This window comes from Podarcis liolepis (assembly GCF_965112155.1).
Source record: "Podarcis liolepis genome assembly, chromosome: 1".
In the NCBI taxonomy this organism is placed as follows: Eukaryota; Metazoa; Chordata; class Lepidosauria; order Squamata; family Lacertidae; genus Podarcis; species Podarcis liolepis.
In genome coordinates, this window is record NC_139554.1 from 78323622 (window position 1) to 78350351 (window position 26730).

The following is a 26730-nucleotide window of genomic DNA, read 5'->3' on the forward strand; positions in this document are numbered from 1 at the left end:
CTAAAGTGTCCTTTAGGAAAAGACCCAAGAGGTGACTGCCAGTCCTTTGCCCAATACAGTTTCCCATCCTGCCTTGTACCTACTATTTATAAAGGTTTTGGTGTTTATAGATGTGGGATATAATGGCAGGAATCAAGAAGCATTTTCACGTAAGTATTTAAAAGGCCTGTGATGGATTACCATCTTGCTGTGGAATTTGCATGCTTGGGTTTTTTTGGATGGAAAGCTTCGCTTATGAACAAGAATTAAGTGAACAGTGTGGTTCTTCTGTATAAGCTCTCATATGAATCTTTGCCCAGATACAGAGTATAAGGGAATCCGTTAACAGCTAGATGGTAGAGCCATTAGCTTTTATAGCCGAGGCTGTAAAGATTTAGATCTTTAGCTTCAGGGATTTGCTAATCGCAATTTCCAGACAGGTTTCTGAGGAATGATACATTTTGACTGTTTGGTTTACTTAAAATATTTATATCCCACCTTAAAAATGGTGCTCAGTGCAGCTTACATCACCAAAGCTAACAGTAACACCCAGAGACTGGTCATAGGCAAAGCAATCTTAAAACTGGGAGTTGTCTCATTAAAATTAATCAGCCTAACTATAATGTTTTCAATAAGAGGCAGGATACTTGGAGAAGGGGGAGGGGGGATGATGGACATTCCTTAGTAGGGAATCCCATAACACCTCTCCCACTCCAGTTAGATATCTGACACATGGGAGTGATCTGTGTGAGGAGGACACTGAAATTGTAAAAGGTACATTTAGAAATGCCTCTCATGAGGCCATGAAACCAGGAATTTAAGCAGCAGCTTGAAGCTACCTCTTTTCTCCTTTGCGTCATTGTACTGTTACTTCTATGACTAGACTGGGGGATGTTCATAACTCTTCCCACTAATTGGGCTCACATTGCTATCCATAACATTTGTCATTTATCTGTGCCAAGTATAGGAGATTTTTCAGTCTGGTGTCCTGTTTGGTGGGTTGCCCTGTTCTGCTGGTTACTAGAAATTTCCTCTGTATAGGAGAGAAGGAATGCTTGTTTTAACTTATTTAATACCCCTTAATACTATGGCTGTGACATAAATGTGAAGGGGAAGTTCTCTTGTCCTTGTATAAAAACGGTTTGATAGCTAGTGAGTACATTCTATTCAGACCCAAATCAGTCAATGTCGAGAATTGATCAAATATGGGTCTCAAATGAATTAACTCCAAGAATCAGGCAAATAGAAATTCAACCTAGAGTAATTTCAGATCATAGTCCAATAAAACCTGAATTACAAAGATACGAAGAAAGATCGTTCAGATGGAGAATGAATGATTATCTCCTAGATGATAAAAAAATTGTTGAGAAAGCCCAAAAGAATCTGATGGACTATTCTGTAAATAATTCTAATAAGGGTACGAAAATGAATGCAGTATGGGATGCCAGCAAGGCGGTTATGAGAGGATTTTTCATCCAGCAGAATGCAATCAAAAATAAAAGCAGAGAAAAAGGAAAGAAGGAAATTTTAAGACAAATAATGGAAAACGAACAAAAATTAGTTAAGAAACCGAATAATGATAAAGCAAAACAGAATATAAAGGCTTTGCAAACTCAATTTGCGATGATAATCAACAAAGAAGTAGAATGGAATATAAAAAGATTGAGACAAAGGAACTTTGAATCGGCTAACAAATCTGGCAAATGGCTGGCATGGCAAATTAAGAAAAGAAAAGAACAGAATACAATCAACAAAATCATTGTGGAGGGAGAAGAAATAGACAGTCCAAAAGGTATTAAAAAAGGACTCTTGGACTTTTACAGACATCTATATAAAAGAACAGAGAAGAACAATATGAGGAAGATAGAAAGATATTTAAATAAAAAAAGGTGCAGAAGATCCCGACAGAAAAAAAAGATAAGCTGAACGCCCCAATAGAAATTGATGAAATAAAAGAGACTATAAAAGAACTCAAAAAAGGGAAAGCTCCGGGACCAGATGGATTTACAGCAAGTTACTATAAAGAAATGAAACACATCCTGTCAGTACCCTTGAAAGAAGTTATGGATAATATTCTTAAGGAAAGAGAAATCCCAGAAACATGGAAAGAAGCATTTATTACTTTTATTCCAAAACAAGACTCTGATTTGACACAAGTCAAAAACTATAGACCTGTTTCGTTGTTAAATACAGATTACAAAATATTTGCAAGTATTTTAGCAAAGAGGATTAAAAAAATATTACAAGAAGTTATTCATAAGGATCAAGCGGGTTTCCTACCTGGCAGACAGATGAAAGACAATGTAAGGAATATAATCAATATTTTGGAATATCTGACTGCCAGGAATGAGAAACAAGCTATGTTAATATTTGTGGATGCAGAAAAGGCCTTTGATAATATATATTGGGATTTTATGTTAAAAAATTTAGAATATATGGAGGTGGGGAAGGAATTCCTCAATGGAATAAAGGCAATATATACCGAACAGAAAGCTAAATTAATTGTTAATAATGTGATTACGGAAGAAATAGGGATAACCAAGGGTACACGACAAGGATGTCCACTTTCGCCACTGTTATTCATCATGGTCCTGGAAGTCTTTCTAAAATCTATAAGAGAAAATGAGGTAATAAAAGGGGTTGCAGTAGGCCTGAATGAATATAAGGTTAAAGCCTTTGCCGATGATCTGGTTCTAACGGTGGAGGAACCTTTGGAAAGTGTTAAAAGCATACTTATAGAGGTGGAAAGATTTGGTCAAGTGGCAGGATTCATATTGAATAAGAAAACGACTAAAATAATTGCTAAGAACATGGATCAAGAGACGATAGGAATAATGCAACAACAAATAGGTATAGAAGTGGTGAAGAAGGTGAAATATTTGGGTATTTGGATAACCCCTAAGAATATTGATTTGTACCAGAATAATTATATAACAGTGTGGAATGGAATAAAGAGAGATCTGGAGGTGTGGAGACGAATGAAGTTATCGTTGTGGGGAAGGATTTCAACGATAAAGATGAGCATGCTGCCAAAACTGTTATTTTTGTTTCAGACAATTCCAATAATCAAAGGGACTATGACCTTTAAAGAATGGCAAAGAGTAATTTCAAGGTATATCTGGCAGGGTAAGAAGCCAAGAATTCAATTTAAGTTACTAACAGATGCTAAGGAGAGAGGAGGCTTCGCCCTGCCAGACCTGAAATTATATTATGAAGCTTCTTGTCTCTGTTGGTTAAAGGAATGGGTAAAATTAGAAAACACAGAGTTGTTAGATATAGAAGGATTTGACAATAGATTTGGGTGGCATGCGTATCTATGGTCTGAAAAGAAGAAAATCCATAAAGGTTTTGAGAACCACATTTTCCGAAGATCGTTGATAGAAATATGGGATAGGTATAAAAGCCTACTCGAACCAAAAACTCCACACTGGTTATCCCCATTAGAGGTTATGAGTGTCAAAAAAATCAATATGAGAAGAAATTGGATTACATATGGAAATTTGATTGTTAAGGAAGAGGGGAAATGGAAAATGATACCCTATGAAGAAGTAAAAGAGTATGTATATGATTGGCTGCATTATTTTCAAATAAATGAAATGTTTTAAAAAGATCTTAAGGAATATGGATTTGCAGAGAAGGATTCAAAATTCCAAATGGAAATAATAAATAATGAATGTAAAATTTTATCTAAAATGTATAAGATATTGCTGGAATGGCATACGAAGGATGAAGAAGTTAAATCTGTTATGATACATTGGGCCAGAGATTTTGGATATAATATTCAATTTAATGATTGGATTAAATTATGGAACGAAAATATTAAATTTACCGCATATACTGCGTTAAAGGAAAATGTTATGAAAATGATTTACAGATGGTATATTACACCGGTAAAACTTGCAAAAATGTATAAATCAGGGGCTTGTTTGTGATGATGGTGGCTTCCCAATGCTTTCTTGCCACCCTCCCATCTTTTTCAAAAGGCATGTTGGGAGCATATTGACAAAATAATAACATGAGCGGAATATCTGTTTTTCTTCAAGTTACTGTAGTTTCTTAACAGTCTGATAGGAATTCCAGATCAAAGTTTCCATCCTGGTCAGATTTTATTTTGCAGCAATTGTTTCATTCTGCTTCACTTTTTCTCAGTTGTCTCTGCTTGTGCTATTCATGGTAGGTTATGAATGCAAGACTCCTAGTGTTAGAAGTTATTTGCCTAGTCAAGAGTACTACTCTGTATTGCTTTATTGCGAAAGACAGACCATAGCATAGTAATCTTAGAATTCATCAGGGGGCATTTACAACACAAGACTGAATAAGTTGCTTGTGATTTTTATTGTCTTAATCTCTAGATGTATGAAGCGAAAATATATTTTTTGTTGGGTCGTTAGAAAATACCTACAATGCACTATTAAAAATAGTTCAGTTCTCTAGTTGTAAGACGTTCAACACTTGACCGTTTAGATTTTGGTGGAAAACATTTGATATGAGCACCCTTGCTGTTCATTTTAAAGGATTGGAATTCAAATTTTGCAATGGTGGCTGGAAAATTTTAAGTTCATTATGAGGAAATATAGTGTAATAAAAGTCTTTTTAAAAAACCAAAAACCAAAAACCCAAACAAGTCAATTAGCACAGAAACATGCTCTTTTTTATGAACAAACATTTTTTAGTTCAGGGTGGGGAATCTTTTGCTAAAGTACTATTATTTTTCATGTGCAAATGTAGAGCATGCATAATTCTCCATGAAGTTCTTCTGGCAATTTGCTTGGAATTTGCATGCAGAGCTGGATCAATACCATTCAACATTCTACCACCCACTTTCACCACAAAATCTCTTTTGCAGTATTTTTTTACTCTGTGCTTTCAATGGCATGTAACATTAAGCCATAATTTATAACAAATTTAAAATTTCACTTTCATGTAAAAAGTTCCGGCATCATTCCTTCCCAACTCCTCCTGCTGCTTCGCCACAGAAGAAAACAAGCCAGGGTCTGCTTCTCATGCCATCTAAACCTGGGCTTGTGGTTTGGTTTTTCTCCAAACAACAAACTGTCAGCCTTGAAGAGACCTTGGTTATTATTGCTTCTGGAGAGAATCAAACCACAGTTTTGGACAACATGACAAAGTAGTAGGAGTATCAGTAAACGTCTGAGCAGCATGCACTAGTGTACTGCTAATTCACATTAAACAATAGTTTGTTTTAGCCTATGGTTTAAATACGAACTAGGCCAATGTTTGCAGTACCAGATGTCTGATTATAATCTAATGTTGGCATGAACAAATTATCTAGAACAATGAGATTCGTATGGCTGATGTGTAGTCCTTTTACCTCAAGAAATTGGAAGAGGCAAGAGACCAAAAGCTCCCCCCCCCATGGGCTGGCGAGGTACTGTTTACACACATACCTTTGGTTAGTGCAGTGGCAAATTACCATATTGCTAAAGGACTTACCATGTGGTGCTCCTTGGCTGGGATCCAGTGATGTGCAGAATGGTTTTCATGTATCCAAGAAGACTTTGGGATTAGGTTTCTTGAACTGCAGTCCCCCATTGACACATGGTAAACTGCTTTTGAAAGTTGGCGGGGGACGGGACTTTCAAAAGCAGATTTTGATAAGCTCTGGTGAACGTCTGCTGTTCAAGGAAGGAAATAAAAAAATCCCACATGGCATTACTAATGTAAGTCTTTGGAGCCCAGCCTTAGGCTTTCATCTTGCTCCAGCTTTTGATTTAAAACCTACCACCTCCTTGCAGATGTGTAAGCCATAATGTAGTTATGATTATCCTGAGGTTGCTTAATATGTATGGTTACTGATATTATACGAACTCAGTTTTGGAAGCCCAAAGCAGTTGATTCCTTAATAGTATATGTTCATTTAATTTCTTGTATCTTTATTCTGTGCCCCTCACTGGTGGGACAACTCATAGTCATGCCTTCATTGTTCGTCAGCTTCATTGTTTTTTTGTGCTTTTTTTGTTTAGACCTATTGCCTCCATTCTTCTTTTTTAAAAACAAAATAACACAAGTGATTTGGTTATTTTTTCAACTTAACACAGTTACAAAAACAAAAAGAACAAAAATGATATCCAGCCACATAGCAAAGAAGGATATTGCAGCCCAACTTCAATAATTCCAAAATTATAATGCAGGATTAGGATAGTGCTTGCTATACCATTCTTAAATTAATATAATTTATTTATCACCACCCCCAAAACTTAGATGTCTCCTCCAAATGAGTCATGTGACATGGGGGGGGGGGAAGTATGATAACACTTACTGATATTATTCTTGACTCTTGCATTTCATCCTACTTTCTTTACACAATAATAATTGTATACCTATTTTGTTTTCCCTCATTGACTTTCCCCCATTTTCTATCAAATGTAAATTTCTGTTTTTGTTGGTTTCTGTCTCTTGTCTTGGTCCCTCCATTTCACCACATATGAATCTTATTAAACGCTCACACTCATGTTGTTGTTTTTCTCTCTGAATCTTTTTTTTTTATTTTGGACTCTTATGAGTGGAACCAATTTCCTTTAAATATTCACTTGGCCTCTTCTCAGTATCATTGTAAAAATTATTAAAAACTCCTAGCTCCTCTTACGCATTTCCCTCTTGATGTAGTGCTTGGATTTCTTTTGTATTGTTTTATATTTCTAGGTTAATTTGAATGCTTTCCTTCATAGAATCATAGAAGTGTAGAGTTGCAGATTTGGAAGGGACCACGAGGGTCATTTAGTTCAGACCTCTGCAATGCAAGAATCTTTTGCCCAACATGGGGCTTGAGATTGAGTTTCATTCTCTACCAACTGAACTATCCAACTTTCACTCTTTCCCAGCTTGGGCAAAATTTGAGCAGTTTCCCTCTGTTTCTCATGTTTGTTTGTTTGTTTGTTTGTTTGTTTGTTTTAAAAAAGATTGCGAGTCTGTAGGCAGTAACTCGGCAATGTATTTTTAAAATATCTATACAGTGCCTGGTGCATCCACAATAATAAATAAATTTTGTTTGTGGCTTATCTGCTTGAACAATCCTTTCAGGGATTTCCAATTTAAAATGCTAAGATACTTTGTATCTGGCAAGAGCTGTGGTTTCCTATCTCTGAAGTACCATGTCATTTGTGTCTTGAATAGCTCTAATTGGCCCAAGAATTAGGAAGTGTGCAAATTCAGTCTTGTTTCCCAGGTGGGCCATTTTAGGCTTTAAAGCAGCAGACCTAGAACTTCATTCTGCACTGGATTATACTTAGTGGTACAATCAGGGCAAGACTTTGAGGCAGAGGTCCTGGGCCCCACTCAGAATGAGTAGGAGGCCTCCCCAGTGCAGTGGTGCTGGCCTTGGAGCAAGTGAACTAATACAAATTAAGGTTTGAAGAAACACTCTCCCCTGTTAAACCATTAAGTCCAGAGTCCAGAGTCTAAAATAACTGTGCTGCTGGTTCTAGTATATGTCTGAATGGGAAATAGTTCTGTTGCAGTCCACCTTTGTGGGTTGTGCCCTCTTGGATGTTCAAAGTAGACTGAGCCTTGTTTTGCTTAGCCAAACAATGAAGAAAGGGAGTAATAATAACTTTACCCTAACATTTATAGTCCGTGTACAGCTGTTAAGAGACTCTACCCACAACCTGACATTCAAAAGCTGGGTTTGTATCCATTTGTGTCCCTTTGCTGGCTAAACATTGTTTATCCACCAGAACCTTACATGGACCTAAAGTGTGTTAGTGTGATATTTGCAAATCCTCTTTCACTTTCAGCAGTGAGCCTTCAGAGAAGCGGCTGCAAATGGAATGGGGAAATGGGCTAAAATCTCTTACCCACCCTTCCCACTATTGGATCAAAAGTGCCTTCCATAAGTGGAGGGGACGCTACTGGATACAACGCGATACCTTTTTACTACTTCATTAATGAACCACTTTTATAAGAATTCTTTTTGGATATCAGTTTTGCACCCACCAGGACTGTGTGCATGCACTGGGCGCTGAGCACAGGGGGCGCCATCTCAAAGCCCACTAAGTAAGGGGCTATGCTTTGGGGAGAATGCATGAGGGCTTTGACAGGGTCCTAGAGTCCCCCCCCCCTTCTCAAAGCCTAGTTAGTGCTTTCCCAGCTTTGGGAAGGAGGTGGGAGGACTCCAGAGCCCTCGTGTCTCCTTTCCAAAGCCAGTCACCTCCTTACCCGCCTTTGGGATGGCCGCACAAGTGGGGGGCACACCAAATGTTGGCCTCATACAGGGCACCGTAGTACCCAAGTCCACCACTCCACCCACACTTTACAAAACAGACTTCCTTGATTCCTTGCTTAAATGATTGCTTAAGAAAGGCTTCATGCGAGGCTACCTTGGCTGAGAGAGAGCGGCCTCAGCCCTTAAAACCATTATTTCTCGCTGCCTTGTACAGGTGGAAAATGATTACAGAAACCTTGTAAGTCCAATCAAATGAATTGGGTAAACCATCACAGATTGTATGGCACAGAGAATCATCCTGTTGAGACCCCTTCAGGTGGGGAACCTGTGGCCTTCTGGATGTTGCTGGTGTGCAACTCTAGTCATACCTGATAATTGGCCAAGCTGGCTGAGGCTGATGGAGTCCAAACAACATCTGGAGGGCCTGCTTCAAGACCTGGGTAGGATTGGCTGGTGATTTCACTTAGTTTGAAATACAAAAGGTTTCTTTTATGAGATTTTAAGCTAGCTGAAAGTTTGGTATTGGAATGTATAAGGAAGCTCTAACATCTGTGGCGGTGGGTGCCATTTGATGGGATGACAACATTTGTAGCATTGTATTATATTTTCGGTCTTTGTCCTCCCCCTACCCCAATTTTGTTATTAAATACAATGCTATCACCTAAATGACCAGGACATCAAACCTGGCCCACAGGTTTTGATAGCAAAGCCAAATGCTGTGCCCAGAAGATGAAATATTACAAAAAATGCACTCCCTTTAGGTGCTGCTCTATGTCTAAAACTCATTTATGGAGAAACTGATTGGTGTTAAGTTTCTAATTTTGACTAGAGCTGCTTAATCGGGGTTAATGCCTTTAAGTAGTTTATTGGTCATAAAGCAATAATAGATTTGCAACCTGCATTAAACTACATTAACTTGAAGACTGTATTAACTCTTCTGATGAGTGTTCAGTTAACCTTGTGCCCTGTACTGATCAATGTGGCCTCACATACTGTGCCTAATTTTCATCTCTGCAGTAGGTCCTAAATTTTGATTTCTAAATTAATCTAGAAGCTGAACAACTAGAGTTCCTACAGAAGCAGGCACTTTTCATTACAGTGGTACCTCAGGTTACATATGCTTCAGGTTACATACGCTTCAGGTTACAGACTCCGCTAACCCAGAAATAGTGAAAATAAAAAAATTCCTTCCAGTAGCACCTGAACCAGAAATAGTGCTTCAGGTTAAGAACTTTGCTTCAGGATGAGAACAGAAATCGTGCTCTGGTGGCGCGGCGGCAGCAGAAGGTCCCATTAGCTAAAGTGGTGCTTTAAGTTAAGAACAGTTTCAGGTTAAGAATGGACCTCCGGAACGAATTAAGTACTTAACCCGAGGTACCACTGTATTTTCTAGTTGGTACCTGAGTAAGTGTGGTAAAAAATAATAACAAACATAATGGAAGATACAACACCCATAAGGTTGCTCACAAGAGAATGCTCAGGGTCTGAAAAAGCTTACATAAATATCATCATCATCATCATCATCATCATATTTTTATTGATTTTCCATATATCCAAAAAACAATACAAACTTCCCTACCCATGTTCTAAGCAATTGCTGGGAGCTAGTATGAGAGAAAGGCTGGACTGGATGAATCCCAAATCGGAATTAAGATTGCTGGAAGAAATATCAACAACCTTAGATATGCAGATGACACAAGAAAGTGAGGAGGAATTAAAGAGCCTCTTAATGAAGGTGAAAGAGGAGAGCGCAAAATATGGTCTGAAGCTCAGCATCAGAAAACCAAGATCATGGCCACTGGGCCCATCACCTCCTGGCAAATAGAAGGGGAAGAAATGGAGGCAGTGAGAGATTTTATTTTCTTGGGCTCCATGATCACTGCAGATGGTGACAGCAGCCACGAAATTAAAAGACCCCTGCTTCTTGGGAGAAAAGCAATGACAAACCTAGACAGCATCTTAAAAAGCAGAGACATCACCTTGCAGACAAAGGTCCGTATAGTTAAAGCTATGGTTTTCCCAGTAGTGATGTATGGAAGTGAGAGCTGGACCATAAAGAAGACTGATCGTCGAAAAATTAATGCTTTTGAACTATGGTGCTGGAGGAGACTCTTGAGAGTCCCATGGACTGCAAGAAGATCAAACCTATCTATTCTTAAGGAAATCAGCCCTGAGTGCTCACTGGAAGGACAGATCCTGAGGCTGAGGCTCCAGTACTTTGGCCACCTCATGAGAAGAGAAGACTCCCTGGAAAAGACCCTGATGTTGGGAAAGATGGAGGGCACAAGGTGAAGGGGACGACAGAGGACGAGATGGTTGGACAGTGTTCTCAAGGCTACCAGCATGAGTTTGGCCAAACTGCGGGAGGCAGTGGAAGACAGGCGTGCCTGGCGTGCTCTGGTCCATGGGGTCACGAAGAGTCGGACACAACTAAATGACTAAACAACATATAAATGTTTCCCATGGCATCGTGGCTACACTTCCGTGTATGTTTCCCATGATCAACCTGCACATGCATTAGTAGAATCTGTCACACAATTGTTTGCAAAATGGTGTTAGGTGATCTGGGGGGGGGGGGTTTGGAGAGGCAGTATGGGACAATGCCCTGTGCGAGAGAACAATTATCCTGCCTGTTCTGGAGCTATGCAGGAAAATATCCGTCCTTGGGGAAAGCGGTGTCATTGCCCTTTGCTCCCACAACTGCCTTTCCTGGAGTGAAACTGCTAAAGGCTATCAGAACTCCCTTGATTTATATGCCAAAAGTTCCAGTTCTTCTGCTTGAACTACCATGAAGCAAAAATGTTATCTTCCATCTCGTTTTCCCATTTCCCTTAGATGAACTAATGAGTTTCTGTGTGCCAGGTTTCATGGGGGTAGCTTAATGGCATGTGCTGTATTTTTGGAACTTGCTCATAGAAATACTGGTTATTCGCACTAAGTGTTTTTCTAATTCCTTTGTTGCTTTGTAGATGTATCTTTGGCTCTTCGATTCATTGACACAGTAATCTTTTACATGAACCACTTTCAGCGTTCCAACAAGATACATACATCTAATGTTTTGTTAATCAGAAATAAGAGTTGTTTTCAAAGGCTGAAGTAACAAACTGGGTTGAGCCTTGCAAGGATCGACTGCATCTGAAAAAATCAACATCGATTTAGAAAAAACAAACACTTGTGCAACATTTAAATCCATCTGTACTCAGAAGGGCATTTATAATGACAGTGGATTTGATTGCAAATTATTCATGGCTCCTCTGGTGGAACTTGTTTGCCCTATTGCAGACAAGTTTCACAAGAGCTGGGCCAGGGTGGGGGTGGGGGATGGGAAGAGTTATTCATGCTTTGTCCTTGTTGATATTAGGCATCTAAAAGTTGCCTTTTTGAGGGTAGATGCCCTTAATGGCAGGATAGACATCTAAAAAACAAATAAAATACAAATAAACGTTGCACTCCTTGTGTGTCTCTCCTTCACTAGTGGCACAATTCATGAGTTAACTATGGCCTTGCTTTCAAAAGACTCTCAGTTGGCATTTCCCCCCCATACTGCTAAATTTTGCGATTATGTCAGTCTTCCAGAATGCCCTGGTTTTTCTTAGCGTGTTTCACAGACTTTGGAGGGGGTGGGGCTATTTTAATAGGTGCACTCCTCTGGCATGTTTTGGCATGGCATTTCCGTTACAATGGCCTTTCCTAGCATTGTCTCCCAGTGCATTTAATGACAGTGTTTCCATATCAAACAGTTATGCCTTTTTCTTGTCTCTTTTATCCAATTTGGATCGCAACTTGTTGGAAAAGAATGTAAGTAGACTACAATAGCTGCATAAATTGTGCAGGATTTGGTATTGTGTTTTGATTTTCTTATTGTCTTTGGGAATGCTTGACCTTAACTAGGAACACTTTGGTGTGTTTACCTAGCATTCCATTGTATGGCCTTTTAAACAATACTTTCTGGACATCTTCACGAGCTGATTCGACCACAACCTCAGTATGTCAACAATGAGTATAAATGTTAAGTAGTTGGTGAATTTTCTTCACAGGATCTAAGTAGCCTTGATTTTTAAAAACAACAACAATGTTTTCCTCTTCTAATGCTTGACTGTAAGGAAAACAAAACAGTGAAGTAGACCTATAATAATAATAATAATAATAATAATAATAATAATAATAAGGCCCCATTAGCTAAAGTGGTACCTCAGGTGGTACCTCAGGTTAAGAACTTAATTCGTTCCAAAGATCCGTTCTTAACCTGAAACTGTTCTTAACCTGAGGCACTTTAGCTAATGGGGCCTCCCGCTGCCGCCGCACTGCTGCTGCACGATTTCTGTTCTCATCCTGAAGCAAAGTTCTTAACCCGAGGTACTATTTCTGGGTTAGCGGAGTCTGTAACCTGAAGCGTTTGTAACCCGAGGTACCACTGTAATACCTTTATTGTCAATGTACAACCTGTGTACAATGAAATTAACAGCCTTGCTGTTTATGTTGTATTCTTGTATGCTGGGTAGATGAATCTTGTTTCGTTAGGAGAGGAAATTACTTTTGTATAGAAGGAACTTCACATTCACTTTTGGACTCAGCAAAGTGTCTGTCTTCAGTCTATAGGTGATCCTCTAGTTGAAAATTTGAAACAGCCTAGAAATCATTTACATTTTGTCAGAGTTTGTTTTTCCTTTCCTGACCTGTTTAATTTTTAGAGAATAGTTGTTCTTTCTGCACCTGTCTATTCACTCTGTATCTTGGAGGAACACTGTGTATTGCATAAACACATGCTAACAAATGAGAAATCCCTCTTCTTGTGGAACAGCACTCCTGGGTTGTTGTTTTTTAAGGTTTTAAAAGTCCATGCACTTGATTCCTGAATGGAAAGTATATTGTCCCCTGTTGCATAGCTGTGGTATCTTAAGGTTAAGAGGAAGGGTGTGAAATCAGTCTCAGCATGAATTTATTGCTAGTATACAGTACATTTATCTTTGTATCCTTAATGTCAGCAAGCTGCCTAGTAATAGGTAATTTACTACTATAAAATTAGATGTGAAATGTGATGCATAGGCATTATTGTTTGTATATAATTTGTATCCATTGCACCTGTATTCTTTGGCATATATAAACCAGCTTAATTTAGGTTCTTGTGCTATTGTCAGTTTGGCTCAGTTGTCTCTGATTAATTGCCAGAAGTGCATAATAAATAAGTTGTTGCTCAACTCTTCTATTTAACCAGGTGCAATATTAATTTTTGTGTTACATGGAAGAGCTTATATTACGCCACTGAAAATAAAATTGTAGATTGAAAGATTGAAAGCAGCATGTAGCTATTTGCATCTTATGAAATCTGTGCTAACATAAGGTTAGAGGTTCCACCAGAGCCATTGTGCAAATACACAGAGATTTTAAAAAAGGGGGGGGGGCAAGAGACAGTTTTCAAGTCCATTTTTCAGGGCACTCTAGGCAGTACGTTTTTTTCTTCTAGATCGGGGGTGGGCAACATTATCAGGATCTGTGGTCACCTTTCTTGGGGGGGGGGGGAAGGCATACTGAAGGAAGTAGAGGGCTGCAAGTTGGCCTGCAGGTTGCTCATTTTGTTCTAGAACCAGTCAGTTAAGGTATAACATTTAAACAGATGGTGCTCAAGTTTTAAAGGAACCTTTGATATTCTGGCTGTTTTTCCTTTTAGATTTCAGAGGCACATGAACTTCAGGAGTCTACTCCATCACCATAACACTTGTATTTTTAATACTTTCTAGGTACATGTATTGGACAGACTGGGGGGAGACTCCTAGAATAGAGCGTGCTGGAATGGACAGCAGTGTTCGGAAAATAATTGTGGATTCTGACATTTACTGGCCTAATGGACTCACCATAGATCTTGAGGAACAAAAGCTTTATTGGGCTGATGCAAAACTGAGTTTCATTCACAGAGCGAATCTGGACGGCTCTTTCAGGTATGTGGCATGTGTGTTCGTGTTCTTTCCTCCTCACATAAATTTTATGTTTCTCAAACTGTCTGACTACAGTTTGGTACCTCGGTTTACGACCATAATCCGTTCTGGAGGTTCATTTGTAAACCAAAACAGGTTGTAACCCAAGGCGCACTTTCTCCAGTGGGGCCTCCAAAAAATTTTTGTTCGTAATCCCAAAAAATGGGTTGTAATCCAAAAAAAGGTTGCAAACCGGAACACGCACTTCTGGGTTTGATGTGTTTGTAATCCAAAACGTATGGAAACCAAGACGTATGCAAACCAAGGTACCACTGTAAAGGTTTTTCATCATCCAACCATGCAACTTTTGCTATGAAACTCAAAACTCTCATTGTGTTCAGACTTACTGATGCTTGCTTTTTTAAAGGAAGATATGTTTGACAGTGGGTTGCTTTTAAAAAAACAATGCTGCCCTAAAGTAATGTTGCTATAGTTCAGAACATCTAATTGGCATATTTTACCACTTGGAATGTAAAAAGCAACAACTAGCAGTTAGCTTGTATCACACGCTTAAGGGATGTTGTTGAAAGGATCCAGGAAGCAAGTGTGATATTGGGAGCCCTCTACTCCTCCTCAAGACCACTGTGTTAAGCAAGGATAGTGGCCCTGTATGGTGTAACAATATTTAGATTCAGAATTCCTGTCTGCTCCTCCTGGTAGGCATTGCTGTCAGTTAGTTTGAGATACTCTAGATTTCCCCCTATGGGCTCTTTTGAAAAATCCCTGGCCTTAGTCATTGAACATTGTGCAGTACATGTCCATGTTCTGTGGTCAACTCAATTCCTTTGCATCAGGAAATGAAGCTGCTTTTCATATTGTACTACAAACTAATAAATTGTTTCAGAGCAGTAATGGAAAATACAAACAGGCTGTTTTCATGTCTGAGTGTGCTTTAGTTCCGGTAGTGCTAAATAAGCTTGAAAGAAGTAAACCTTTTATGCTGCAAAGGCTGCCACAGTCACCCGCTTCTGTTACTGGATTGATGGCGTTCCAGAGCAATTTGCATTCTGCATAGTGGCTTGAATTTACTGTAACAGAAATCAGCTGGAACTAGTTATGGCTACAAAAAGAGCAAGGTGTTTGAAGGCTTAGAAAAATGGTTGCACACCCATGTCCCCTCCCCCCCAGCCTCAATGTTTATATTTTTGCATGTGTGATGATTCAGCAGAGAGGGTTGAAGTATAGTTGGGATAGCTCTAGCTCAGTGATGGCCAAACTTGGCCCTCCAGCTGTTTTGGGACTACAGTTCCAATCATCCCTGACCACTGGTCCTGTTAGCTAGGGATGATGGGAGTTGTGGTCCCAAAACAGCTGGAGGACCGAGTTTGGCCATCACTGCTCTAGGTGAACTGTTGTGCTGCTGTTTATGGAAGTTAGTTGTCTTTTATTCAAATCTTGACTGAAGCCTTTAAGGAGATCACATCTTGGCTCATGGAATCGTTATGGCAACTAAAATGCTTTTCCTCCCACAAATCTAGGCAAAAAGTTGTGGAAGGTAGCCTCACACACCCATTTGCACTGACGCTGGCTGGGGATACTTTGTACTGGACGGACTGGCAGACTCGCTCCATTCATGCCTGCAACAAAAGGACCGGAGAGAAAAGGAGAGAAATACTAAGTGCACTGTACTCGCCGATGGACATCCAGGTTTTGAGCCCTGAAAGGCAGCCGTATTGTACGTTTCCTACATTTATTTGCTGTAGTTTAGGCATGTGGAGTGGGTGTGGTTTTAAATCTGGGACTTTGGGAGAACACCCAGGAACTTCAGAGAGAGAACATAAATGATTCATCTCTTTGATGCAGATGTTAGCAAGCATTGTGAATGAATAGCAGGTTAGGCAGAAATTTAGCTTGGCTGTGTGAGTTTTAACTATCATGTCCTCAAATACTGGATTTGACAGACTTACGTGCCATGGTGCTTTCAACTGTGTTTCTGCCTCTATGTTTATTGAACACTAGCATGTATATAGCCAACAAGCTCAGAATTGCTTGGAAGCAAGCTGAAGCTCTTCTGCAGGCAACATCTCATCCTCTGACTTCTAGACTTCTTCAGTAACTTCCTCAATTTGATCCGCCTCTTGATGTCAGGGATGCTTCAGAGGGGCTTTGCAGGTGGTGATGTCACAATTTCTTTGGCGGTCATTGGCTTAGTTGCTTTGATGTCAGAGGGATCAGACAAGCTAGAGCCATACAAATGAATACCAAATGCAGAGCCTAGAAAGGCAACAATGTATAGTCAGTTAATTATAATTATTAATTATTGTGGGGATGCAGTGAATTTCTAAGTAACCTTATGGAGCAGAACAGCAGAAGTTGAGATAAGCACAGATTGCTAATGCAAGCGATTTCTAGTTTCGTGCTAGGAAGCAAAGTCAAATAAATAGAATTTCTTAATTCTGAAGATATTTCCAAGCTATTTTTCCTGCTCCTCTATATAGGCTTTTATCTAAAATTGATTGTTGACGTTCATAGTACCACCTCTGCCATTCTTTAAACAGGTTGTTCTAAGGAATTGTTTTCCACTTTGAATATTACTAATGCCAGGTATCAACATAGCTATAGAGAAACTTTGCAGCAGTTGATTTAGGAGCTCAAATATCCACGTAGATGGAGCCTCTATCTTTCATCAGTGGAAGTTCTGTGTAAAATAAAAATAAAAATGGAACATATGGTACACCCTGGTCTTGTTTTGCAGCCTTTTCATTGTTCAGAATATTGTAGTTTGCAGATGCTAACTATTGGGAAAGTACACAATAAGCTCATGATTTAGAGATAAGTATTAGCAGACCCTTGGGTCCTGAATCTAATAAACCTGAAATATTTGGTCTCTGGATGTGGTACTGGCTGTACTTTGAATAGGGAAGATAGGTTGACAGCAAAGCACCATGGAGTAAACAAAAGAATTTAAGATCTGCTCTAACCGAGAAACAGGTGCAAGACTTCACTAAAATGCACTGAGTATGTGCACTGCTACAGTTCGTCCTAGCGTTCCAGATGGGGTTGTGTGGTGCTTTCTGAAATTCTTGACATTTCTCTCAGCTGAGGGAATGTCCCGCCCTTGGGTCACAGTATTTCTGGCCAGTAGCGAGGAAAACCTGGTGCATATGGAGATACCATCTCCTAGAAATAGCTGAGATGCCATTGTCTCTTGACTAGGATCGGATTTGGATTCCACCTCCCCCCAAATGGTTCTTGCATATTGCTGGTCTGATTATGGCCCACGCACAAGGCAGTGATAATCTGGGAGTGCACAGAATATTGGGGTCTGGTTTTCTTGGCACACTTGAATTGTTCCCCCCTTTTGTATTGTTGGCTGCCTTTCTTTTTGTTGCCATAATCCAGTGAGATTATTTCCAGGAGGTGTTAAAATCAACTATAACAAAACACAACTTAAAAACTGACTGGCTTTATGAATATGTGTATGTGGAAGGGGAGAGACTGATATATTTGCTACAATTGTGTTTGGTACTAGTAAATACAAGTTGTATTGTGCAAACGGAGTTTTAAAGCTGCCACAGGAAATCTCTTTAACAGTTCTGGGACTGTGGCAGGCGATAATTCTCCTCATGCTTACAAGGCTCCTAGCAGCTTCTACAACATTTTCAGGAGTCGCTCCACAGAATCCCCAAGCTACTTTCTGATCTTGTACGAGTAATTTGCTGAGCTCGCGTCTTCTTTAAAGGGAAGCTGCATCATGCATTCCAGCCACAGTTTTGCCTTTAAACAACTTTTGTACCTAGTTCCTAAACTACATTTTGAAGGTGGGCGGGCAACCTAAAAGGGATTTTCTCAGGCGAAGTCAGTGTGTACACACGCACTCTGTGAATTGCTTCTCTAGAGATCTTTCTAAGCCTCATTATGTAGCATTAAATTCCTCTCTTGCACATTCTTCTTAAAATTTAGGAAAGATGTGTTCTACAAAATGTAATATACAGTAAAAACACACACAAGTGTATATATATTTTAATTATGTTCAGAGTTGTTAAGAACAGGGTACTTCTGGGGGAGAAATGTTTATTTTTAGCTTACCTCAGAGAATTGAAGTTCCTCAACGTTCTGGAAAAATGTAAAATGCTCTTCTCTCTTTTCTGATTTCTTAAGTTCATACACCCTGTGAAGATAATAATGGGGGCTGTTCCCATTTGTGCCTGTTATCTCCAAGAGATCCCTTTTACAGCTGTAACTGTCCCACTGGAGTCCAGCTTGAAGAAGATGGCAGGACCTGCAAAGCAGGTAAGTAATGTGGCCAGAGAAATTGTTGCTCAAGAGAGTTCTAGACTAGTACCAGAAGACTGAGACACTTTGAGGTTGGTTTGGACAAGTTAATTCCTTCTTTTGTCTTCAACAAGGGTAGCCAACATGGTGCCATCCACATGTTTTTGGACCATAACTCACACCAGCCCCAGACAGTAAGTATGGCCAGTGTTCAGGGCCATACTTACTGATGGGAGGTGAAAGGGGCCGTATTAGCTACTTCTGATGTATAGTCTAGAGAAGTTATTTAAGCAGTGTTTTCTCTGTGTGTATTACTCTTCCTTCTCTGTATCCCAAGCTATTCCCTCCCTCCCCATTAATAGGGTCTTTTATGTATGTATTTGAAGTCTGTCTGTTGCAATTAATTCACTTGGCAAGAGCTCAGTCCCAAGTCTATAGAAGATGCCTACATATTAACTGAATTCAAGGTTAGCTTAAAGTATGGAGGCAATAGAAGTAAAATATATAACCACATCAAATTTTATAAGCATGAGAAGAGAATTTTGTATTTCCACAAAGAATGCATTCCACTATTATTGCTGCTCCCCCCCCCATCTCTTTTACAACTCCTCCTAATGTATGCAGGGAACAAAAATTGGATGTAAGCAACCATTTGGGAATGTTAATTTGTGAGCAGTCCCTCATTAAAGCATTCATGCATTACAAAAATTATGTATTTCTCTCAAATTTAGTGCTGCTTTAGAACTTCTGGTTTTACAATGCAAAGTATGGAAGAATATATATTAAGTGTTCATAAGGATATGTTGGCATATGGTCTTTAATGACCAAGTCCAGCCAGTGTGGTGTAGTGGTTAAGAGCGGTAGTCTCATAATCTGGGGAACCGGGTTTGCTTCTCCGCTCCTCCACATGCAGCTGCTGGGTGACCTTGGGCCAGTCACACTTCTTTGAAGTCTCTCAGCCCCACTCACCTCACAGAGTGTTTGTTGTGGGGGAGGAAGGGAAAGGAGAATGTTAGCCGCTTTGAGACTCCTGAAGGGGAGTGAAAGGCGGGATATCAAATCCAAACTCTTCTTCTTCTTCTTCTTTGGAAAACCAGAAATGATGTGTGTTATGTTTGAGAGAAATGTGCCAGGGAAATTTGCTGAATCTTGGATTGTGAGGGCTAGTGCTTTGGATTTAATGTTAAGATAGGGTTGCCATATGTCCAGAATTTCCTGGACATATACGCAATACTGCAGTTGGAAGCAGTGTCTGGGCGGAAATTGCTAAAATGTTTAGGAAAATCTGGACATATGGCAACCCATGTTGGCAGTGTTGTTTTTGGCGATCTTTCTTTCTTTCTTTGCAAATTTGCCCAAAAAGCTCAACAACTTGTCCAGATTATCACTGTTTGAAATATGGCAACCCTAGTCAAGCTTCAGTTAGGTTAAAGGGGACTGGTCCACACGGAGAAATATTTTGTCTTGGAATTTTTTTTTAGCAGCATGGCTGTTGAGGATTGTGTGCATAATAGTAGGCGAATTATCAGTGGTCTAGCTGGTGTTGCCATTGTATTTAAAAATACAGTGGTACCTCGCAAGACGAAAAACGCGCAAGACGAAAGAGTTTTCCGTTTTTTGAGTCGTTCCGCAAGACGAATTTCCCTATGGGCTTGCTTCGCAAGACGAAACTTGCGAGTTCTTGCGAGTTTGTTTCCTTTTTCTTAAAGCCGCTAAGCTTCTAATAGCCGTGCTTCGCAAGACGAAAAAACCGCAAGACGAATCGCGGAACGGATTAGTTTTGTCTTGCGAGGCACCACTGTAAGAGGAAGAATTAAACATCATTTTATTTACAGTCATTCAGCCTGCCAGTCAGAACGATTGTGCCCTCTCCTCCATGTGGATTCTGTTCTAGGGTGTTCTGCTGCCACCCCCATCCCTGAACCAATTGCAGGGAGCAGGTAGGCAGAGGGGGAGAAGCCTTGTTGAACAAACCAAAGTCTCTGTGCGGGCTTCCATTGACGGGGCTCATTAGTTGCAAATCTCGCTGTTCTGGACCTGACGCAAGTGTCTTCCTCCTTCTTTATTGCAACAAAATGCACAATTTTCTGTAGATGTTTTGCCGTAACCCCACCTTGCGGGGGGGGGGGACCCCCAACCATATCAGAAGCAGCACCAGCACAAAGTGCAACACATTCATATGTGCACATGATAGACGAGTAGCCATTTTTCCTGAGAGAAATTCGAACATTGTGAATGGGAGAACTGCACTACCAAAAGCAAATGCCTAACCGTGTAGGACTTAAGTAAAGGAAGGAGAACTGGAAAGAGGTGGAGCCTTGGTGCCTCCCTCGTGTGTTGAGAGGAGAGGGGACTCTGACAGAATATGCCCTTTCTTCTTTCCCTTTGGCACTGCAGGATAACCTGTGTTTTGCACACACACACACACACACCAATCACAGGAAGCCTTGGACGATTGGCTGTGATTCCTGCATCGCAGGGGATTGGACTAGACAACCATTTTGTGCCCTTCCAACTCCACAGTTCTATGATTCTAAGTATCACAACATGCATTGCTTGGTGAAAATTATTGTGCTGTGGACCATGAGGGCTATTTCCAACAAAGTCACTGCACTCACAGTCTGCTTGCGCAATGGAAGTTCCTCTCCCTCTCCTTCCTCTGAGTGCCCCCTGAACCTCCCCCCACCCCGCTCTGGTGATTCCAGCATTTGCCGCAGAGTATCCAGGGTTGCTCTAGTGCAGATTGGGGGGCTGGGGGGGGGGAGAGGAAGTCCCATTGCTCGAGGCACAATAACTTTCTTGGATACAATCCTGATTAATGAAATGTTTAACAACAACAACAATCCCCGTAGGAACAGCATTCTAGATCTTGATGTAGCATTGTGGTCAGCGCCCACTAAATTCTCCTCCTCCTTTCTCCCTATCCCTGTGATTTTTGCTATAAGTTAGTTTTGTGGGGGCATATATATAATGCTGCAAATTTATTTTCTCTCTGCTAAAGGCAAGACATGTTCCCTTACTCCTGCTTCAGTTGTGTTACTGGCATGCTCTCCACCGCATTATAGAAAGGATCCCCCCAACCTCTTTTTATATATATAAAGAGCACCCCTCTTTTCATTGCTTTAGGAACTGTTCCTGAATGCTCGGGACAAGCGCTTCAAAACTTTCATATTGACCTTGAATTTCGGGCAATGGGAAACTGCCCCAGTGGGCATTTAGAAGGTTGGCTGAAAGGATACAGAAATGAGTGACTATTTATATGGCTAGCACCTTTCTGTTGTTGGGCCAGACATTCTTTTAAAGGCTTTCTGTCAGTGGGGTGAAGGGGGAGTGGGATGGGAACAGGAAGTCTGGTTTTGCATAAGAATGTGGCTTTTTGGTTCAGTTTTGTGGATTATTTCTTTCCCAAGCTCTGCATCTTTTGTGGCTCTGTGCCTTATGCCATGTCCACACGTGCTTTCCTGCTATTATTAATTAACTCCTTGGTGGCCAAAGGCTGGCTGTAATCTGTTACTCAGAGGGGAAGAAATGACTGGGACGTCAAATTGAACTCACATTGATACAACCTGCGCAGGTCACTGTGGGCTTCCCTAAAGAATCAGAGCCTTTGAATAAGAATTAACAAGTGTGTGTGTGTGTGTGTGTGTGTGTGTGTGTGATGTATGTATGTATGTATGTATGTGTGTTAAGTTCAGCAGACCAGAAAGTTGGAATGGAGCCATTATGCGGGTGTCTTTTTTAATCCTTTGCCCTGCACATTTCCTCTGGTTTTAAATCTCCTCCTGAAGCTAATATTTGCCATATGAGAGAAAACAGCGTATGCTGTATCAAAGTGCAGTACAGAACTTGTGGGATATTTTCTGGTACAGAATTGAAATGCAGCTTTCATGTATTTCCATGGCAATTTTATGGGGAAGTATCTGACTAATGTGTTCCGTCAACACAAGGATTTGCGCTTGCACAACAGAATAGTCCCTCCTATCCTCTCCCTCCCTACACCCTCCTCAAATATACACTGGAGGATTGGGGTAACCCCCAAAACAGATTTCAGGGACACATGGCGGGAGCAATAGTGGAGCTTCATGCTTCGGCACCAGGTGGGGGGCGGAGAGCAGGCGGGGCAGGGCTGGTGCACGTCCTGGGGGCGTGGTGTGTCACTTGTGGTGGCGTGGCGCCCAGGGCAGGCGGGGGGGAAGCTGCGATGGCACCCCACCGGGATTGCGGGGGTGGGGGCAGTGCACTCCCCCCTCACATTCCTCTTCCTCCGCCAGTGTTTGGGAGGAGAGGCAAGAAAGTTCCACCTTGCAAACATAAATCTTTGTGCTGATGTGATGCTGCGTTGGATACAGGCAGTGATTATCTTTACATACCATTTATTTGAAGAAATAACTTTTTTGTCTAGTTAAGAATGCAAATGAGAAAACAGGGTATAGTTGCTGAAAACTTTGGTAAATCTTCTAGTGTTATTTCATAAGCCGCAGGGTGGAGGAGAAGAGAGTATTGGAGCCACAGCCATGAGTTAATTGATTATCATTATTGTATTTTAGGCAATCATACCTCAGCTGATTAAGTTGAGATATGCACTCACACTGCCTTTTATATCTTCTCTTCACCGTTTTTAAACCAAGGAGTCTCTAATAAACCACAGTTTTCCATTTCTTCTGATTTTTGGTTGCCATCTTTGGAACAAGTCAGGATAGTAAACTACAGTTTGAAGTTAGTTTAATACCCTGGCTTGCTCTGAAGCTGGTAACCATAGTTTTCTGATTTGAACAAAACAGCAAACTCTGATTAATTGCAGGTTTCTTGGTGATTGCAGCTTTAGCAAAATGACTCTGTAAGAGCAGGAGGTTTGGGCATATCTTGGCATAATAAACTGAGATAGGAATGTCTGAACTGGGCTATTACACACTTCCTCAGAAGGGAAGCTGTGGGCATTTTAACTGGTTGTTAATGAGTTGTCATCTAACCAGTTTGCTTGTTTGGTTTGGTTTTTTCCACACAAAAATCCAAGAAGAATCAAAACTTGCATCAAGCTTGTAGTGGCTAGTGGAGAAAATGGAAACATGCAATATACCTCTTTTTATAATTAGAGGGACTTGTGCTGATAATTACTGAATATTTGGTTCATAAAGGGCCTGCCCATTTTTTTTTTAATGGTAAGACTGGATTCACTAAAAGAAATGGAAGTTTTATATTAAACTCGGATATTTATAATCATATTTAAACCACTGCCAAGATAGTAATAAATAATTTTCCTTATTAAAGGAAGTGCTTGTAATAGTTGTATTAGCTGATGTTTCTTTATCTGACTGTAGGTGTTGAATATGCATATTTTCCCCATGTGTTAGTAAGGACAACAAGTTGTATTGTTTTGAGGAAGGGTGTTTCACAGATCGTGATAGACCTTGGCATTTAATTCCCCTGTTAGATCTTGTAATAGTGGCATTTGCCATGCACTTTACTTGAGTAAAATAAAACCACCTACAATGATCCTGTTAATTTCCTCCCTGTGCAAGTCTCTATGTTAATTGTTATTTATTAAATTTCTACACTGCCCTTTACCCAAAGATCACAGGGCGGTTCACAATATAAAAACACAAAAAAGCAAATCATGGTAACAAACATGATATCCTGCTCATAATATAGAACAACGTTCCCCACAATAATATGCAGAGGAAATTTGCCAGATAACTTAATCTGTTTCAGAAACTAACAGATCTATATGTGGCTCATCTATGCATGGCCTTTAAAAATCAGCTTGGTTCTAATAAAAGTTAGGATGTGTTCTGTATTCATTGGAGGTGCGATTTTCCAATGACAGTTTTTTCGAATTTGCTAATCTTTACTCCCCCACCCCCAAAGTCACTCCCAGTAGAATGGGGCCTGTAAAAAGTTAGCAGTGGAGGGAGAGAAGCAGAAGGGTTAGCGAGGCACCCACAAGAGAGCATTGTTCCAGTCTGATTAGTAGACAGACAAATGGGAAAGGAATAGCATGGCATTTTCTGGCATGGATTAGCAACAGCAACCAGTGCTGTCTACATTTGTTTAGGTTGGGTGAATAAATTGGAGCATTTGTTACTGTATTATAAATGTCTTGTCACTTGTCAAATGTGAAGTGGGCCAAGGGGAGAATGACAAACAGCTCTTGTTGAGCTGGTGAGATGGGCTGCTTTGCTGCTGTCAACTCTGATTGGAGTTAATTTTGTAAATAGAATGCAGCTGCCATTTTCAGAGCTGAAACATGAATTTTTAATAGTGGCACAAAGCGGCGATCTCTGAAAGTGCGACACCTACTTTGGATATTTTAAAATGTAAACCTAATGGATTAAAGGGACTGCGATCTCAGTTACAAACCATCCCTCTCTTGCTTCCTGCATGGCTTTTCATTAACTACAAAATGAGAAGCGCTCAGGGATGGAGGATAAATGGACCAACACTTGTGTTCTGTGGGTTTGTTTCTCCTTTCAAATTCAGTTACACTGAGCAGGTGTTCCTAAATGCAGCTCATTAAAATGTCTAGGCCTGTATGGATGTTAGTTTTTTCATATTGATTGACAAAAGATCTGTTACATTTTCAGGAATGGAAACAGAAAATGTTAAGACAAATTAGTAGCACGGTGAGGAAGTGGTAGAAGGAAAAGGCTGGTTGCTTTAACAAAAATTGTAACTTCAGTCTGCTGAGTCTGAAGAGTTCAGGTTTCTTGCTTCCCTCTTTTAAGCATAAGGAATTCATGCATTTTTTTCCTTGCTAATTAAGTGGGTCATATGGTGTTACATAGACATTCTTTTCCCCGTTTTTTTCTGGCAAATAGTTGACGGATGTAGACTTAGACTTTTAAAAACAGTAAGAGTATATGCATTGCCTTAAATAATGCTTTGGATCCCCGTTTTGGCTCAGGAAGGAATTTTCCAGCACCAACCCAGATTAGCTGGTGAACTTAAGACTTTTAAGCATCTGGATGTGATATAAGCTATTTTATATGCAGTTAATTTTACCTTAAGACATGGGGTTTGGATTAGCTGACCTTCAGGTGTCTCAAAATCCATTGCCAGTGGGAAAATCTTAGCTAACTTGGAATGTGAACTCCCCCCATCCCAATGCTGCCTGTAATTGACTACATTTGTGATGTGAAACAATCACTAGTGCCATAGCTCTATGAACAGACATTTCCTTTGACTTAAATGAAAGGTAAAATTTTTGGAATATGTTAAATACCAAATCATGGTTAGGGGACCTATTAAAGCATTGTAAGTGGTGGTGTGGACAGACCAACAAATGGGGATATGTGAGTGAATTATTAGTGAGGGAGAAGTCAGAGACACAACGCTGTAGTTCTGGGAAATGATTGTATTTGAGATTTTTTTTATTCTTTGAAAGGTAAGTTAAATGACAATTTCTTTGAAATTCATTTGGAGAAAGTTGAATGTACTTAATTTCAGAAACGCATTCATTTTCTGGTCTGATTTATATTACATGGAAAACTTTGTTGGAGGCAGCATGAATCCAGCCTTTGCTGTCTTGGAGAACAGAGGTCAGAGCAACAGCAGCAAGGCCCAGCTGTCTGAGTTCAGGATGAGTCAGGCCCCAGATGAGTACTTCTTCCCGGGTTAAATTGAGGATTAGTGCCCCTGTGTCACCCTCTGTCTTTCTGCGTTTTGTATCCTGTGTTGAATGTACTCTGTGTTTCAGAAATGTGCTTCAGTTTGTATTTTGCATTGCTTTTTTTTTTAAGCATTTTAAAATTACTCAGCATTGGTATTCCTTCAAAATCTGTGTGCAGCACAACAGGTTAGAAGTGAGTTGGGTGATAGTCCAGAAAGTGTAAATTTGAAGAAGAAAAGTGTCCTGGTTGCTCCCCCACCCCAAATAAAATATTTCACAACCAGCGCTCTCTTTGCTGCTCGAACCACGTTGGAACACACAGTCCCTTTACACAACGAGCCTTAATTACTCTAAATTTCTTTTAGAATCTTGGTAAAACATATAAGATGTAGAAAACTCCATTTCCAGTGTCACCGTGCAAATTGGTATTGTCTGGTAGTGGCCACTAAATGACTTTTTGGAACAGTGTGTCCTACCTCTGTTTGTCTCCTCTGAACCAGAAGTTATTATGTGATTAATTAAAACAACAACAACAACACATGCAAGCCAACCCTTCAGGTTCTTTGCATTTTATAGGTTTTTAAACAACACCGGGGAAAACTTGGCTACCGTCTACTATCTGGTATTTGTGGCTCAGCATGTTGTCGGAAACTTCAGTTTGTGTACTCCAGCTGCTTTCCCTAGAGTTACCACCACAACAGCAGTTTGAGGGGGTTCTTGCGCTGTTTTAGTTTTTCTAGGGGAATGGTTGGTATATCTGGTTAGGCACTGTTGCT

At 40.2% G+C, this 26730-nt stretch overlaps 1 protein-coding gene across 2 annotated transcripts in view; it reads left to right on the plus strand.

The window, feature by feature from the left end:
- The window catches only part of LRP5 (LDL receptor related protein 5), a 121921-nt gene that overhangs the window by 35762 nt on the left and 59429 nt on the right, over window positions 1-26730 (plus strand). For both annotated transcript variants that reach the window (XM_083479489.1, XM_083479490.1), the window contains exons 3-5: window positions 13900-14097; window positions 15612-15808; window positions 18235-18366. In XM_083479489.1, the coding sequence (XP_083335615.1) occupies window positions 13900-14097; window positions 15612-15808; window positions 18235-18366 (527 nt within the window). The remainder of the gene's footprint in view (window positions 1-13899; window positions 14098-15611; window positions 15809-18234; window positions 18367-26730) is intronic.